The sequence below is a fragment of the Nanorana parkeri genome, unplaced genomic scaffold (assembly GCF_000935625.1).
Source record: "Nanorana parkeri isolate BGI_ZX_2015 unplaced genomic scaffold, ASM93562v1 scaffold2873, whole genome shotgun sequence".
NCBI classification, from domain to species: Eukaryota; Metazoa; Chordata; class Amphibia; order Anura; family Dicroglossidae; genus Nanorana; species Nanorana parkeri.
In genome coordinates, this window is record NW_017309141.1 from 1 (window position 1) to 17,986 (window position 17,986).

The following is a 17,986-nucleotide window of genomic DNA, read 5'->3' on the forward strand; positions in this document are numbered from 1 at the left end:
CTGACTGGTGAAATTTTTGACTGACTGGTGAGACACCGCCAGTGTATATCTAAAAGGTATATAATCTCTAGGATACACATAAGTATCGTTCATTTACTTGGCCAAAATTTCAGTCAAAGAAACAGGGACGAACATACAAATATACACAGTCCTATAAATGAAACAATGGATCCCTTTAAAGCTGAAATATAATCCTAGAATTTTAAATATGCCTGTTTTTAAATATGCCAATATGTACATGAAAGGGATTGGGGACTAAATCTTACTACATAGCATTAAATATTTAGGATTAGAAATCCATAATTTGTGCATATCAAACACCGACATCTGTTTAATGTGGCTTAAATTTAGCTCTGTGTTGCACGATAAGAGTTTATTATCAAAAGGGCACCGGTACTCGCATGAGATATTACCGATAACAGGCAAAGCAGAGACATTACATTCAAAAAAACAAAAATAAGAAAATCACCAATTGAGAAAAGCTGATTAAGACAGTCATTAATTTGAATGATTTATCAATATCGCTCTAGAAGAATCTAGAATAGTACTTTAAAAACAAAAAGGCATCTAAAAAGGAGGACAGGATACAAAAGGCCCCCAAATGTCTCTTTGGCGTAGTGTATTGTTTTACTGTATGATTCCAAAACCAAAGGCCTGATAGATTTATCTGGTGCAACAGATTCTAAAGCAAATGAGATGCAATGGGCTGGATTACCATCCCACTAAACTGCCAGGATTTGTTCCATAAAAGAAGCAGAACAAGAGGTTTATTCACCACAATGAGCCAAAGAATCTCACAGGATGGATGCTTTTGTAGAAATTCAGCTGTCACATAGGCAGACGCCATCAACGTGACAAAGCGCATGCAATGCATGGCGTACGCATCTATGTAATTTAAAGCCAGACTCTTTCACTAGGATACAAATGTGACAAAAGCACCCAATGACAATAATAATATACTGTTGAAAAATAAAAAAAACTTCCAGAAGCATTAGAAAGAAAAAAATGCTTAATTACAGGACTGCATTTCTAAGTTTAGCCTACCTGCATGACAGTGACAAGAAAACCCACACAAATCCCGGCATTCAATTAAAAAAAACATTATAGCAAAACAATAATTGTATTCTGGTAACTTTTGTGATAAATATCTGTAATGATAGTACTCAGTATATGACTTCTATTTTTATTTTATATTATTCTGCACATTTACATGTAAACCAAGCTGCCCATCAACAGTAACAGGGGGTTGGGACACAACAGTCAAGCTTTTAGTCATAGTGTTTAAACCTTTTACCCAAAAGAAAAGAAAGCAGGTTGCTGTAGTTGGCATTGGGCTTTAGTTTCGTTACATGATGATATAAGACTACTCTGTCTACAATGCTGCTGTGAGCTTTCAAAAGCGTTGTCACCCTATTACAGGTAGTGGTAAAATAACAGATTTACTGGCAGAACCAACCAGTAATAAAACTATGTTGCAGAACAAAAACTGTTATTACTAGTGACAGACTGCATCGTACATGTCATTTTTGATTCAACCCTTACTTCTACTTTAAGTTTACTTAATCATGTTACATCCATTGGAGCAGACATAAGCTGGAGGAAGCTTCTGCAGGAACCAGAGCATTGCACCCACAATCCATTGATCAAAGTTGCAATAAATTTACAGGCTCCAATGCAAAAAAATAATTAATGCACATTTTTTTCTTTTATGAATGTGTGTGCATTCATTATTTTTTTTTGTAAAAGCTGGACTATACCTTCAACTGCTTTCTAATGTGTTCTCTGTTAGCCGGCTGCAGATTGTAGACTTGCTGACCGTGCAAAATTATTGGAAAGGACATCTTGCAACTTGGCAATGTCAATGCAAATTTTGCTACAGACAGAAAGCTACTACCCATCAACCTGCTTTATCTTATAAATCTTGTAGAAGAACATCTGAAGGCAATATTAAAACATGGCATGATAACATTTAGAAAGTTGTTGAGCCCAAACAAGACAACTGGTTCCCATCACCCATAGATAGTCAATCTCCCCACAACTGTAGATAAGCTCTTTTTTTCTTATGGTTTATTCTTTTTTTTCCCCAATTGCAATTTTAAAATAATCAGGTTTTAAAGTGTACAATATCTAAAACTAAACATTTTATTTTTTTGGTAAAATAGCAAAGGGCTAAAAACATCTGTCAAGCTTTTACTGTTATCCAGCGTGCTATTATAGAAATACTTTTTTTTTTCTCTCACTTTCCATTCCAGTGATAAGTTTCTATTCTGTTTTTAGTGCCCAATATGTGGAAGCCAAGTTGTATTTTTTGCTTTACTGACCTATATTTAAATAAACTGCACATAAAACCCATCAGCCAAAAAAAGCTATATTCTGAATAATCATTTTAATGTAATTCATTATGAGCCAACACTGCAATTGATATAGTCACATTTATAATGGGTTAAACAGGAAGGCAAACTATTATTAGGTGTTAAGAATCTATCATTCAGGAACTACATCCATAACTGGCAAAGACACATATGTACTAGACGATAACTTACAGCACGCTTGTAAGTGACAGGCAAATACTCACAGAAATGATTAACTGCTTCACAAGCTTAGTATCATCAATACAATCAAACATTGCCAGCAAGACCAGATGAGAAAATTCTCCCTGCAAGCAAAACAAGATACAGGCATAGTTGAAAACAAACATGATAGAAAAAGGCACTATATACTGTGGGTGTGCATTTATTATGTATTAAAGATATACAGTATATTAACAGACACTATATTTATTAATCTACCTATCGATATACTTTTGTCTGCATTGTTTAACATATATTTATGGATCTCTGCACTTTTAGCAATTTAGGACAGTATCAGAGCTATCAACCCAGCTGGATTTTTGCACGCCACCCAGGTTTCTTACTCCCTCTTCCGAAGTCTGGGAAGAAAACCTGATACATGGGCAGTGGGGGTCACTTCTGCCAGTGGAAGAGGGAGGCACCATCCCACCCAGGTGGTGCAGCATAAAGCAGTAAAAAGAGACACACACAAATGTAAGCATGCATACTTTTCAATCCAGTAGAGGGAGGCGTGGTAAGATAATGCTGTAAATGTCTAAAATGGGCAAAAAAAATAATTGAATGTAGTATGGCGACCTGTCGGTGTTCTGTACACAGTTGGTGTACAGAATGCCCTCAGAAATGTCCTTTCCTGCTTCTCTGATTGACTAATTTTGACAGACATCTGCACTACCATATATAAACAAAATCTTAGGCATCCCTTGCAATAGCATTATCATTCTTGGTAACAATGGTGAGATACTCCCTGAGGGATAATTAATGCTAAAGGGATGCCAACTCTGCAACTCTCCTCATTAGAACATCTAAAGCCGACCAGCTGATTATAATGAACATGCACCCTCCCTTACAGAAATCTGTTTGGAAAGGACATGCTGAAACAGATGGCTATTTCTTCAGATCATAAACAGGTAGAAATCTGCAACAAAGTTTGGGCTGTGTGCGCATTTCAAGGCTGCTCTATTAACAGTGCGTGCGCCTTCCAAGGCTGCTCTATTAACAGTGTGCGTGCGCCTTCCAAGGCTGCTCTATTAACAGTGTGTGAGCGCCTTCCAAGGCTGCTCTATTAACAGTGTGTGAGCGCCTTCCAAGGCTGCTCTATTAACAGTGCGTGCGCCTTCCAAGGCTGCTCCATTAACAGTGTGTGAGCGCCTTCCAAGGCTGCTCTATTAAAACTGTTAAAGTTCTGGGTAAAATTTTAATATTTTTCCCTTATTAATACCCCGCAGTTCTTTCTTTCTTGATGCTTCACTTACTAAACCATGGTGGCTTCTACAATAGACAAAAGTAAAGCTGTAATCTTAGTGCAGACTTCTGGGAAAATCAGTCAGCTAATCACAAAAGTAGAAAATTACATCTCTGGGAGTGTTTTGTACATCAACTGTGTACAGAACGCTTAGGCCAGGTTCACACCTGGGCGTCTTACAGCGCGTTCCTACGCTCTGTAAAATGCTTAACACGTGAAAACCAATGATTGCTTATCGGCATGGTTCCCACCTGGGCGTTTTACAGCGCGTAGGAACGCGCTGCAAACCGCCCTACGCCCAAAGAAGTAGAGGAGCTTCTTTGGGTCGTATTTGCCACGCGTATCCATTGGGATACAGCCAGGTAGCCCTCGGAAACGCGCGTTTTTTACCGTGAATTTGGTAAAAACGTGCGACAAATGTGCATAATCGATACGCCTAGGTGTGAGCCCTACCTTAGAGGTGGCCATATTGCATTGAATGTGTGACTGTTTTTATGAATGAATACAAGACATTCTCAGTTTGCACTAGCGGCCGTTAGGACTTTAGTAGCTATGGCTATAAGAGTGCTTTATAGGATCCCCAGTGGCTGGTCAGGTATGTGTTGCATTGCTCTCTATTCCTTTCATTTTTATGTATAGTATTAACTGGAACTGTCAAATTGTGGTAAGCTTAGAATACTCAGAGCTTACTTTTGGATTTCCCCCTAAAATGTTGAGACTTAAAAAAAATACGACTGCACACTGGTCTAAAGGAATCCTGTTAATGGAAAAATACATTTACAGGCATTCCTGGTCTCATTGTTGATCAAATGACTTGAATGCTTTCACTTATCTGGAAAAAGTATGCAGATTGGCAGTTGTGACTTCTCTTGCTGCATAGTTGTTCCAAGACACAGACTAAAATAACTGAAGCCAGAGATGGCTCTACAAAGAGAGCCTACATAATTCTCTCATACTGGGTTTTCCTTTGAGAATGGTGTTTGTGGTCATCACATTGATAGCACAGCAGGAAATATGGAGGTCAGTACCGAGTTTTGCCAAGGTACACTCAGCGAATGCAGTAGGAGGGGCACCACTGTACACATTAGACTTACCTTCGATTTACACTGCATTTTCCAGAACAAGAAGAATGGACAGATGCTAGAACATCTACTTTAATCAACAGAACCTATTCACACCAATTAATTATCTTAACCCCTTCATGACTGAGGCCCTTTTTTCATTTTTTGCACCCATGTTATATTCCACATTTTACATAATAACCCTCTTGTTTGGCTATCCTTTTCCTCTTGTCAAATATGCATCCAGAATACCTTTTTTTTTTTTTTAGCCAGAGTGTGACTGCACAGTGTACCTAGTGAACTGCTTATGCGAACTAATGTTATAGATTTCTGGGCTATAAAGCGTAATGAACATCTCAGGCAAAAAAAAAGCCAAGATGAGCCATGTGCAAGTGAATTATCTTAGAGGAACCTGGGGGTCACAACCTGCCATACACACTACACTGGCTCTAAGAAGGACAAGTAGTAAGACTGGAAAGTAGCTAAGGTAAAGTATTTACTTGTATATACAAGTGTAAGGAGAGTAGGGAATTGCATTTTTTTTTTTTTTTAAATAAAAGAACATTTACCCCTCAAAAAGCCTCGTCAGCAATATTTCAGACAAAATGTTCTGTCAAAGTGCTGACATCACTAAGTAAAATTCATTCATGGAAAATCATCCTCCGGATACCTTCTAAAACTAATTTTGGTTTGTGACTTAGGACTGACTTCACAACTAAGCCCCGCCCACCCATCTTTTTCCTGTCCAATGACACTATACTTGCAGGATGTGTATATTGTGGCATTTAATTCCAGTGATTAAAATAGGGTCGGTCACAATGTATTAAAAATAATGCCTTAATAAAATGTCTAAACACGCTCAAAACACACGATGTCTAGTGTGACCTAGCACTTACACGTGCAAGTTTATTACAGCTAAAAAAGCCATGTAGATTTCACCGCTAAAGGGCTTCTTTCCCTGTGCCAGATCTGTCATTGAATGCATGCATTAAAGTCACCAACATCTAACTGATGATCCTTGATTTGTATTAAGCTAAACTTGCATTAGCACTGACACTATTGTAGCTTCTAGCATCTATCGCTTACTATACAGAGATATATATCCAACATATTGATCACAAGAAGACAGGCAAACAGAGCTAATCTTCAGTAAATTGCTTCCTTTCTGCTTGCAATTCTAGAACAAAAGCTTTTTTGGGGTTTTCCCTGAAAAAAAGCCTACAACCTTTGGCTTTTCTTTAAATGGAAGATACATTGAATTCAAAATTTAGGAGGCTGGAAGAATTTTAAAACAGCGTGAGAAAAACATGGACAACACATTTCCTACTTTTAAACACTTAGATTAAAAACAGTACAAGAACACAAAAATATAAACAATACCGTAATGTTAGTGTGACTAAACATCCAAAATGTGCATTCACGTTTGTGATGGTAGTGCTAGAACTATGTAAACATGGGTGGTCCAAGGTTACAGATCTTTTATTAAAGGCCAGCTGGGAGATAATTACTCCACTGTGTAGCAAAACAGATGTGTCTGAGAATCAGTCCATCACCCAAGACATAGCCTAAAGATGTAGCCTAAAAGCTATGCAAATAAATGGAACTATAGCTCAGTGAAAAAAAGAAACCTAACCACAACTCCAGCCGCATGGAGTTTCTACAATCTCTACATGTTTACACACGTTCTTACCAGTGCTAATAATTAGGGATGCACTGATACCATTTTTTCGGTATCGAGTACCGATATGTATCTTTTGGTACTCGCCGATACAGAGTACTGATACAAGTACTTCCACTAGCATGGAGTCGGATTCCGCGGCAATCAGGAAGCTGAGCGGCGTGTCATTACCCGCTGCCCGCCTTCTTGATTGCCCAGGAAGCCATCTCCTTGATGTTTGGCCAGCTGGATGCTGATTGACTAGAAGGCCGGCTCCGCAGCCAATCAGCATCAAGCAGGCTTCCCGGCCAATCGGGAAGCGGGTCACTACCTGCCACCCAGCTTACTGATTGGCCGGGCAGCAGACTCCATGCTAGTGGAAGTACTTGTATCAGTACTCTGTGTCGATGACGATTGGCTGGGGAGCCGGCTTCCCGGGCAATCAGGAAGCCGGGTGGTGAGTTATTAAACACTGCCCAGCTTCCTGATTGGATAGGAAGACGTCTACATTGTTCCTAAGCGACACTGCTGGTCACAGTAGATCTCCCTCTAACCGGATGTTCCGCTATCGGGGGTAAGTATCGGAGCATTTGGGCGAGTACGAATACTTGCCCAAATACTTGGTATCGGTGCACCCCTACTAATAATACCATGATAATTTGAAAAATAAATTTTCTATATTGACCGCAGTAGTACTGGAGCGACAGTGTAAAGTAAGGGAGTATGAACTCCACAAGGGGAGCAACTAACAACTTGGGTAAAATATTTTCTGTAAACCAGTAATAGATCATCAGATACAGTAAATAATTGAAACTTGAGAAAGAAAAGCCAAGTTACTGAAAACCAACCAACATTTTGTAAAGGATTGAAAAAAAAAAAAAAACAGCAATTTATTTGCTTTTGTAATGAAGCCAATATAGGATAAGTTTTAATTTGGAAGTCCCAGTTTTAAAAAAGGACTACAGTTGGGTACACACAAATCAAATTTTGGATGATTCAGCAGAAGTCAGCCAAAATTCCGTCCATTGGTGACCCTATTCCCTCAACAGAAGACGATCATTAAATTGACCTTTGCTGAAGGAACATGTTGGATATTCTTCAGCTGAACGGTGTTTTCAGCCAATCAGCTGCAAACACAGTTGGAGAATTCTGACAGCGGCCGGTGTCAGTATCCAAAGTTTTCAGCGGGAGATTCATCCATCCTTCTCCTGGTTTAGGAATAGGTTATATGTTTTCTCTCAGCCCGCAGGTTGTTTGAAAAAAATATAATCGTGCATACCCAGCTTAACTTTTTGTTTGCAACTCAAAACCCATGTATGAAAAGGCAATACTCTCATTAGTCACTACCATTTAGAAAGATGCAAGACCAATTTTAAAACATTGTGGAAGAGGTAACCCCTGACACTGGAAAGTAACAAAACTGCTGACATTTGCTTATGAACTGCAAACTGTTTCCATTTGACAACATACCGTGGCCAATTTTTCAACATATGTCTTCGTGGTTTTTGTAAATACTTTTCTGTCCTGCAGAAAATGAAGAAAAAAAAAGATAAAATGACTGGAAAATCTAAGAATAAAAGAAAAAACAGATAAATAAAAAGGCCCCAAAACTTAAGACGTAGTACTAAGTAAACACTAGTGTTTGTTAAAACAAGCACCAGTTGCTCACACATCCCTGGTACTTGATTGGAAATATCCATGTGTTACTTCACCTCCACCCAAGGAGTCTCCACAAACAATGACCATTTAACCAGATGAGCTTGGCCAACTCACTTTTTTTTAATAATAAATCGAGATCAAACAAATCTACATTGTCCAGAAAAGTATTTCTTTACATTTTTGCCCAAACATGCACAGTAATTAACTAAACTTCCTGTCCAGTACAAGATCACAAGGGATAGGGCAGTCTGCACTAGCTGTCCACCCACTATCTTGGAGAAGGGAAGAAGGAGGTGAGTGGAGCAGGGGGAAGGGAAGCAGTGTGCCTGTGTTTGCAGAGACAAACTTAGCTTACTATTACACACAAGGCTGTCTTCATAGGACACTGCAAGGGAAAGGAGTTATCCCAAAATAGGATTTCAGGACCAGTGCTCAGGGGATGTGTTCTGCAAAAAGTTAAACCTTATAGCGCCCGTTCAAACCAAAATCAGAAGAAAATTGCAAGTCAACTGTTGTTTACTTTTTCCCCCCCTTTTTTTGCCAATCTTTATTAGCACGTCCTGAGCAGACAAATATTTTTTTTCCTCGTTCTGTTGCAATTACATCCATTTTTTTCCCATTACGTTGCAATGAAAAAAAGTAGAGTATTTTTTGCATCACACTGCAACGGAACGGTGCAAACTAGCCCCATTCACACCCATACACTTTTGGAGCCCTTGCGTTAGCATCTGTTGAATAACGGATCGCAACGCAACAGATCTGGAGTGAATGGGGCCTGAAACATCACGGAGCAGTGTCTATTTTAACGGATTTGACAGCATTTGAAACAGCTTAAAAATCTTTTGACTTTAATATCACTTTAACTTTTAGTTGCCACAGTCTTTAATGTTGAGGAGCTAAACCAACCTCGCCAACGCAGTTTAATATGAAATAAAAACAAACTTCACTTAACTGGCTTAACATTCTGAATCGGATTAGTCTGCTCTATTAGAATCTGTCAAGGAAGAACTTTTTCTCCTGGGAAACTTCTTTTTTAATTTAATTTTATTTTTCAGAGAAATTCTTCTTTGTCTAAACAATGAATATCCTAGTGAAATGAGGTATAACACAGTAAGATGTGCATCCTTAGACCTTCGTAGACACATGATCATATCACCCAAGCATATTTGAACCATCATCGGCTGCGAAAACCCAACATGCTTTATGAACTAGACATCACAGGATGATCAGCTGGAGGGGAGGGGGGCTGAGGGAGGTGTATGTTGTCATCAATTACATGATCTAATATCTAAAAAGGCAAGCTACCAATTTGTCAGCAACTCCTCCGAAACTTGACAGAACAAAATACACCTCAAATTGCTTCTGTTTATTTCACACTAGACAAAACAAAGTAAGCCACTCGTTCTTTGATACCATTTAATAAGATCACAAGTACTGCAACAATGTGCTTCTGAAACGGAAACGCAGGAGGAGTAAACATTTAACTGGGTCTTTCAAACAAAACCCACAAACATTCAAACGTGGGGGCATTTGACTCAGCTGGGAAACCTTGTAGACAGGAACATAGCCGCCGCTTTTATGACTTCAAACTGTACATTGAGAACCAGCACCAATGCCTAATAAAGATCACAGGATGTGAGTTATGTGGGATTTCCTCAAGCAACGTTTCAGGCATACGTGACCTGGAATAGGGATATGCATCAAACCAGAACAGAAAGGCTGGTTACAATCCATCTCCTGCAAGCCAGTGAATCCTTCACAGCAAGATTAGAAATAAATCACATAAACTGCCTACAGAATCCCAAGGGCACCCCAGGAGCAAATGAACAAATTAAACACTTGGCTGACTGTCAATTGGAAATGGTTTACTTACAAGGGAGTGTTACCATTTGGAAATGGTGCTTTGCCATTCACGAATTAAACTCTTGGGCAGTCATTATGAATTCAGTGCTACTGTGCCCTGTTTAAGGCATTAGGTAACAACTAATGTACAGGATACTCAGAAAGGCTTCATTGACATTGACAGTTCACTAGCTGGATAGCTGAAGCTTGTCTAAGATGGGAAAGTTACTGGACTGCCTTTGATGTGCGATAGTAGCACTGCTTTCTTTAAGCAGGAAGTATTTATACAGGTGAAACTCGAATAATTAGAATATCGTGCAAAAGTAATTGCAGCAAGTGCTTGTATTTTTAAGCATGCTTGTACTTTTCAGAGGTCCGATATTGTTCTATGTACAATCCTTGTTTTATTGATTGCATGTAATAATCTACTTTTTTGAGGTTGTGGATTTGGGGTTCTTGGGGTTTTCATGAGCTGTAAGCCATAATCATCACAATTATGACAAATCACGGCTTGAACTATCTTGCTTTGCATGTAATGAGTCTATCTCATATATTAGTTTCACCTTTTAAGTTGCATTAGTGAAATAAATGAACTTTGCACGATATTCTAATTATGCGACTTTCACCTGTATATGCTGAACTGACATAAGCCAGCAAGCCTGAAGACACTTGGACAAGTTTGAATAAAAGGGCTCTGCAATTTAACCAGTAACCATAATATAAATTGTTGACACGAGGCCTTAAAAAACCCAGCATTGTTCTGGCCACTACTTTTAAAGCGAATGACACTACAAAAGAGCACCATACTTACCCCCCTGCTGCGCCTCCAAACTGTGCTGTGTTTTGAAGATCAAGCTGAATTTGACTTTCAGGTGTTTACCATACAAAAAGTACCATGAACTTTAGAGCACATTAATGGAAATGGACACTAAAGCAGGGTAAACATGATTTATTCTGCGGACTGAACAAAGAAAATATAAGATTCCTCCATCAATGTTGGTGAGTGTTGATGGACAAATCCCCCGCTGTTTGCATTTTATTCTGACAGCAGTCGCTGTCAGAAACCCTGAACGGAACTAGCAGTCAGTCAACCAAGAATTTTCCAACCAGCTCCTTCGATCAGCTGATCAAGTGATGCTGCGTGGAGGGGTGCCAACATCCACTGAGAGATATTTGAATGGTTAATCAGGAACCAGCCAAAATTCATACAGTGTATGCATACAGTTCATTCTAAAATCAAATGTTCAAGAAAAATGAAAATCGAACGAAATTTCAAACAATCGCCAGGTCTCTGATGGCATTATCAAACATTCCGCCAGGATTTTTCATACAAACTTTCGAAAGAAAATTTACACGTGTATACCCTGCTTTAGGACTGAAATTTGAGGATTATGTTTCTCTCATTAACATACAATGGGGAAACCCCTCACAACCCTTACGAAGATTACAAAAGAAGGAAATGCAAGTAGAAATGTTAACCCTTAAAGCGGACCCTTACCCCTTTCACTAAATATCACATCTGGGACTGGGGAAGAAAAGAGAAATAAGTAGGGATGCACCAATATAAATCGGCCGAAAATTGCACTTTTGACATAATGCCGAAAGTGCCATTTTCCTACCGATACATCGGCGCATCCCTGCTTTCTTTCCTCCCCGCTGGGCGCTGCTCTATGTCCCAGTAGGGAGAAGAGAAAGTGACAGCCGGCCGAGCGCTGCGGTGGAGAGCGCTGTGAGCGGCCGGCGTCTCCTCCCACACCGCTCTGCAGCCTATCGCAGAGTGGTGTGTGGGCGGAGACAGCGCTGTCACAGGAGGCTGGGCTTTCCTCTCTACATCGCTCGATCAGCCTCCTGTGACAGCGTGTCAGAGAGAACAGCAAGGTACACACACAGTGTGTGTACATAATTGAGGATATGGTATGTTAACTACATCCTCAATTATGAATGAATGGGAGTGATCTACATCACCACCATTCATTCATAATTGTAGTTATAGTAAACAATGTTCTCATGTTATCAATGAACACGAAGACTCAAAGGATTCCTGTTCATTGATAACAGGGGACACAGAAAAAGAGATTGAGGACTTTGTGTTCTCAATCTCTTTTTCTATTTTAAAAGGGAAATATCAGGGGTCTGTTTAATATTTCCCCAAAGCCCCTAAAAAGTAAAAAATAAAAATATTTACTAAAAAATAAATAAAAATATAAAAAAAATTAAAAAGTTTATAAAAAATTACATTAAATTTAAAAAAAAATGAAAATAAACATTTTCAGTATCAGTTTCAGCCTGACTTTTTTTATTTCAGTTTCGTTTTTAAAATTTCAATTTCGGTGCACTTCTATAAATAAGGTATGCAAAGAATAAAAGGCCTGCAATTATCTGAAAGTATGTGTTTGTAGATTGTCATAACTAAACATTTCTAAAGGGGCCTTTGTCGTCATTTTGAAGATATGGTTAAAGGTCCGCTTTAGGAAGCCCAGAAACCCGAACCAAAGTAATGGCAATTTCAACTGCAAGAAGCATTTTTTTAAAATATTTTTTAGCTTATGCTAGGTGAATGGGAGCATATAACAAATATAAAATAGGTGTTATTACAGTTTGGCTGTGAAAGTAGAAACACACTTCAGGATTGCACATTTATATTCTGGCATAAACCCAATCATAACCATTTTCTTTAAGCCTCTGCAATACAGTTACTGAACTACCTATGATCAGACATACAGAGCCTAATTTCCCTGGGTGGAGTTACTCTTTAACACTAGAGTTCATTTGGCTCTTAACTGTATGCATTTCACAGAGGAAACAAAATGCAGGATAAGCAGAGTTTTATGTACAATCAGGCAAATATAAAATGTCCTTCAACCGCCTCCATGGGTCATCACCCACACACACTACAGGGAGACATCAAAAACCCATCTAAACTACAAGTACTTAAACTACAAGATGTAAACTCAAAGATGTTCCATTTCATTTGAAGATTTCATTAGAAAATATGAAAACTTTAAAGAGATGTTCAATATAAGGTAACAGGATGCCTTTCTGTATGACAACCAGATGGACCAGACTAGTGCAGGAGTTGGATGAGGCCACATAAGACACTCTTTGCACAAGAAATTTAAGGCAGAGGTTGACCAGACATGAAGGAATTGTTAGATCCCTCAAAATTCCTGCAGATATAAACTAGGTGCTGTGTTTCTCCTATGAACATGGGACAAAATAAATATGTAAAGGAATTGAAATGATGGACTTCTTTATATTTCTAAGGACAAATGATGTATAATGTGCCCTCTAGTGGATTGTTCAGAGCAATACATGTACTCAAGTTGACAACAATCCTGAACCCAGACATCTAAAGTAAGACTGAAAGGTAGGGATCCCTCGGTCACAGTTCTGCATAAGGCTCAATTCACACATAGCAGCAGCATTTCCCGCGCGGAACGAAACCCGCAAAAACGTTAACATATGCGTGGATTCCGCAGGTTTCCGGCTAGAACGTGCGGAATCCGCCCATAAAACCGCGTTTGGACTATTTTGTTGGACGCACGGTTTCATACCACGCAGATGCCGCAATAGTCTGAACAATGCAATGCATTTTTCTTTTATGTTTAGTGCGGTTCCGCACATATACGTACGGCCGAAAACAGCTCATGTGTGAATGGAGCAGTACTGTAGAGACATGGAAAGGAATTAGACACTGCTGCACACACAAGGGAAATCTGTTTTGGGGAACTGCTCTGTAACAGATGGCAGCTCTTATCTTGTTCCTTCTGTAGGTCAGGTCACAGACTAGACAGTCACAACACTATGGCACCTTTCTATTCAGTGTGTGCAGTGAAAGGATTATTCCCTTCCCTATTGGGAAACTCAAATGTGTACAGGGAGAGAGACTAATATTAGCACACAAAAAAATAATTTTTAAACATTTCTACTAAATATGAAAGATAAAAAACTTTGAGTTTATATATTACACATATCAGTAAATGTAAACCTGCTTATTTGCCAGAGAAAAACCAAGAAACACAAAGCTGGAAATAAAGCACACATAATCCTTAGCTACTAGTTGGAAGAAGAAAGTGAACGGCAGGGGTTACTTTTACTTACCACCATCAAAACATAAATTATATTTTAAACTGATATTATCTGGCTTATCTTATAGCCAGAGGTCTGCGAAATGGGCAGAGCCCTGGCTCTCTAGACACTCTCACTGCAGAGCTGCCTCCTCATCTTGGCCACTAGCTCCACTACTTTTAATTGTGGGATTTTGACGATCAGCTCAGTGGATGGGGGCTTCTTGCTTTTCAAGCCCATGCCTGCAATCCAAAACCCCTATCCTTCTCATCTCCTGACTCTATGCTATTCTCCTGAATCTAGAGTTAATTGCCAATCTCTGCCTTACATCTCTGCCTGGGAAAAGGACCTGAACCACCATGCAAAATATTCCCCTCTGCCCGATGCTGCGACACTGCAAGAGGGACGATGCTACACATGGTGGTCTTGCCCTCCAGTCCTGACCTTCTGGTCACAAAATGTTACTATTTATGAACAGGTCACAGACCCTAAAGTCCTGATGAATCCAGACATCTTGCTTTTCTCAGTGCTCCAATGCCCTCTTTCTATCGCTCAGAAAGGCCTACTAGACTTTTTCCTCTTTGCTGCTAGTGCCGAGATCCCAAGGCACTGGAGGTCATCCTCTTTAAGGAATGGGACACTGAAATTGCCTACCTTCAGGAATGGAAGAACTAACATCCCTATTAAATGACAGATTTTTGAATGATATAATACCACTTGGAGCATCTGAATTACTTTTATGGGCTTCTCTCAATTTAGGAACTGACTTTTTCTACACCCTTAAACAGGATTAATGTAGGCTCCCCCACCTCTTTCCCATCCTACAGGACCTCCGTGCACCCACTTTGGCTCTTTCTTCCTTCCCTACACTCTCTTCACTTTTCCTTTTCTTCCACATAGGACAACCTAGCCACCAACACCCCAATTAGGCCACACTACAGCCACCCAATCACTAGGACTCCTAAAAGGGCCTGAACGTGCCAGGTAACGACCAGGCCCCTGGGTTTGTCTCAAGGAATAAAAGGAATTTCTGAATGTCCCGTTGATCATTTACTATGTATGTTGAAAGAACTCAAACTTTTACTATGTAAAAAAAAAAAAAATATTTAGAAGATTTTGTAGTAGCAGAATGGCCCACATTCGCCAAAACAAAGCAAGTGTAAATATATAGATATGTATATATCTATATATATTCTATTCCACATATTTTAATCTGGGTCTAAATTTAAAGCTTTCACACAAAAGCAAAATTTTACATACATTTATTCCTGGTATTTCAGAAAGAGGCTGGCAGCCACTAGAAGGGTGCATGCATAGGTAGCAGTCATTATACTTGCTGAACCGCTGTTAACATGCCATTTTGGCTAAATACCTCACTGTGAGAAGCTGGGTGGATTCTATTTTGCAAGCTCCAGCAAAATATGAAGACTATAACATCTAAATCATACCTTAGGTGTTCCATGCCATATGCAGTGCATGCCCACTCTCGCACCATCATGTGTGTGGATCATGTATATTACAGCTTCTCTGATTGCTTCAATCATTTCCTAAGATTGGAAAAGAAAAACAAAAATTACAAAAGTAGATTGAAATCGACTTATCACTACATGTACCTTTACATTTATGTTCTTTTAATCCTGACCATAAAAAAAAGAAAAAAGATAAAACCAGTATTCACTTTAAATTGTACAGATAGTGATAGTAAAAATAAATATGCTGTCAGATTTTCAGCAAATGAGTCCTACATTCTGGGGCAATACAATAAGCAAATTAATAGCTCTGCGGTCTACTCCAAAATTATGAGCCTTAATACTGTCCCATCAGTGAGATGAACAGCCTTACTAACAGTGAGCAGGTAGCACTGCCATTGGAAAGCTGGTGGCTTGTAAAGGCGCTCCCACATTTAGGGCTCATGGGGTGCTTTGCTAAAAAACCCAGCCGCATACTCAGGCACCTGGAGGTGCTTACAATATACTGCAAGTGCTTTTTTTCTACTTCATGAATGCTTTTACAATATCAAGCATCAAAGGCCCATGCCTTAATAAAAAATGTCCATTTATATTATGCTCAGTTTTTCCCAATGACATCCAGGCATCACATACACAAAATCATAAAACCATTAATGCCAAGTTTTCTGAAAGAAGGCAGACATTAAACAAGATCAAATTAATAAAATATAATCAGTATTCACGTACCGATCTTATCTTTGGGGTTGCATGGCAAAAAAAGTCCAGGAAAACTTTATGCACCAAAGAATGCTTGATTACAGCCTCCCTGGGGAGAGAAATACAGGTTATTATTTCTGGCCAATTACACAATGAAGTCACAAGCACAATTACAAGTCAACCGATATCAAAGGGTAATACCACTTTCCCAGGTGAATTTGGGAAAATGGAATAACCCCCTCGCTATACTTGCCTTTCTACTGCCGTTTAGTGCAGCCCTGCGCTCTGGATTTTGAATTTCACTCGCAAATGGGGAGCATTCATTGGTCAGCACGGAATAACGGGGGGGTTTAAGAGGGGGCCAGATTTAAGGGTGTAATTCCATTTTCCCAAGCTCACCTGGGAATACCCTAAGGGTAAAGGGTACTCTGGCTAAGAGCTGCCCAGTGGATGCAGCAGTAGAAGCAGGATATCCCTTGCAGCAGCAGAGGAGTAAGGGAAGAGCTTAACTCTAAACAGGAGATCTGGCTAAGAAGTTCCTACTAACTTGGAAAACAGTTGAAAATTTAGCTCACGTCATCCTTCCTTAAAGTAAATTGTAAGTAATCAGCAAGTAAGTAATCTTTTGCTTTTTTTTTTTTTTTAACAGTTACACAGAACCTGCTTTGTGCCTGAAAGTCGCAGAGAATTATATACAACGTCCAAGGACAAAATGTACAAAAGGTGTCAGTAGTAGTGAAAAGCAGGTAGACAGCACATCTCAAATCTTCAGAGTGCCCTGAAACCTGTGGCTGTACGTTATACATATTGCAACTTGATTTTCTGATGCTGGGTGCTCAGGCTCTGGCCCACCTCGATCCACCTACTGCACTATACTGTTCGTTTTTCAATGTATTTGTAGCTTCACTGACCAATATTAATGTACCGGCAGAGCTGGAAACCACTCTGGATCCAACCTCTCTGCATAACAGAGTGATGCTGGTTTTGGGTCCCTAGAGCACTGGTTAATATTCATAGAGACAAATCAATCTGCACTGGCAGGTCAGATCTCCAGCAACCTATTGTAGTCAAACACTTATACAGCATGCTGAAAGAACTTTCCATTTGTATTTGAAATGCTAAGTAATCTGCAGGCACCTCTGGGGTCTTTTTGCCCATTTAATATACACACAGATCTACTTTAAAAATTGTAATATCAAGGCTGCTCCATATCAATGTGCCTGCACGAATGCACAATTATGAAATAAATTAAAAAGGAGAACTATGAGATGAGTGATTTCCACTCACCTCCTAGTTCTAAGCCGACCTGTGACAATGAGACTGTCGCAGGTCGGCTCAGTAGATCGGGAGGTAAGCGAACATATACCGGCGTTCGCTCACCTCTCGATCCTGTCACGGCTCTCTGCCGTGACAGGGGAGGGGCTGGATTCCCCCCGCTCCGATCTGCCAGCGCTGACTGGCAGAACGGACGGGAGAGGGTACAGCTGGCTCTGACTCTCAAATTGGACAAAGCTATTATTATGGCTCAGAGCCAGATCTGGAATATGTAAACAAACAATACTAATGGTATCGGATACAAATCTAACATCAGCGATTTCCGACAGCTACGACTAGACATAAGCTATTTTGAGGGGGTTTTTTTGGCCACAGAAAAAAAACTATGTGTTAATACAATTTTATTTACCTATAAAGCAATTTTATATTTAAATTGCAAACAAGAT

At 39.5% G+C, this 17,986-nt stretch overlaps 1 protein-coding gene across 1 annotated transcript in view; it reads right to left on the reverse strand.

Moving 5' to 3' along the window:
• Nucleotides 1-2,543: 2,543 nt before the first annotated feature.
• LOC108802454 (pumilio homolog 3-like) overlaps nt 2,544-17,986 on the reverse strand; it is a gene marked incomplete at its 3' end in the record, with an annotated part of 37,132 nt that continues 21,689 nt past the window's right edge. Inside the window, exons 10-13 of the mRNA XM_018574309.1 lie at nt 16,296-16,374; nt 15,549-15,647; nt 8,002-8,055; nt 2,544-2,656 (exon numbers count right to left, since the gene is read on the reverse strand). Of these exons, the coding sequence (XP_018429811.1) occupies nt 2,544-2,656; nt 8,002-8,055; nt 15,549-15,647; nt 16,296-16,374 (345 nt within the window). The remainder of the gene's footprint in view (nt 2,657-8,001; nt 8,056-15,548; nt 15,648-16,295; nt 16,375-17,986) is intronic.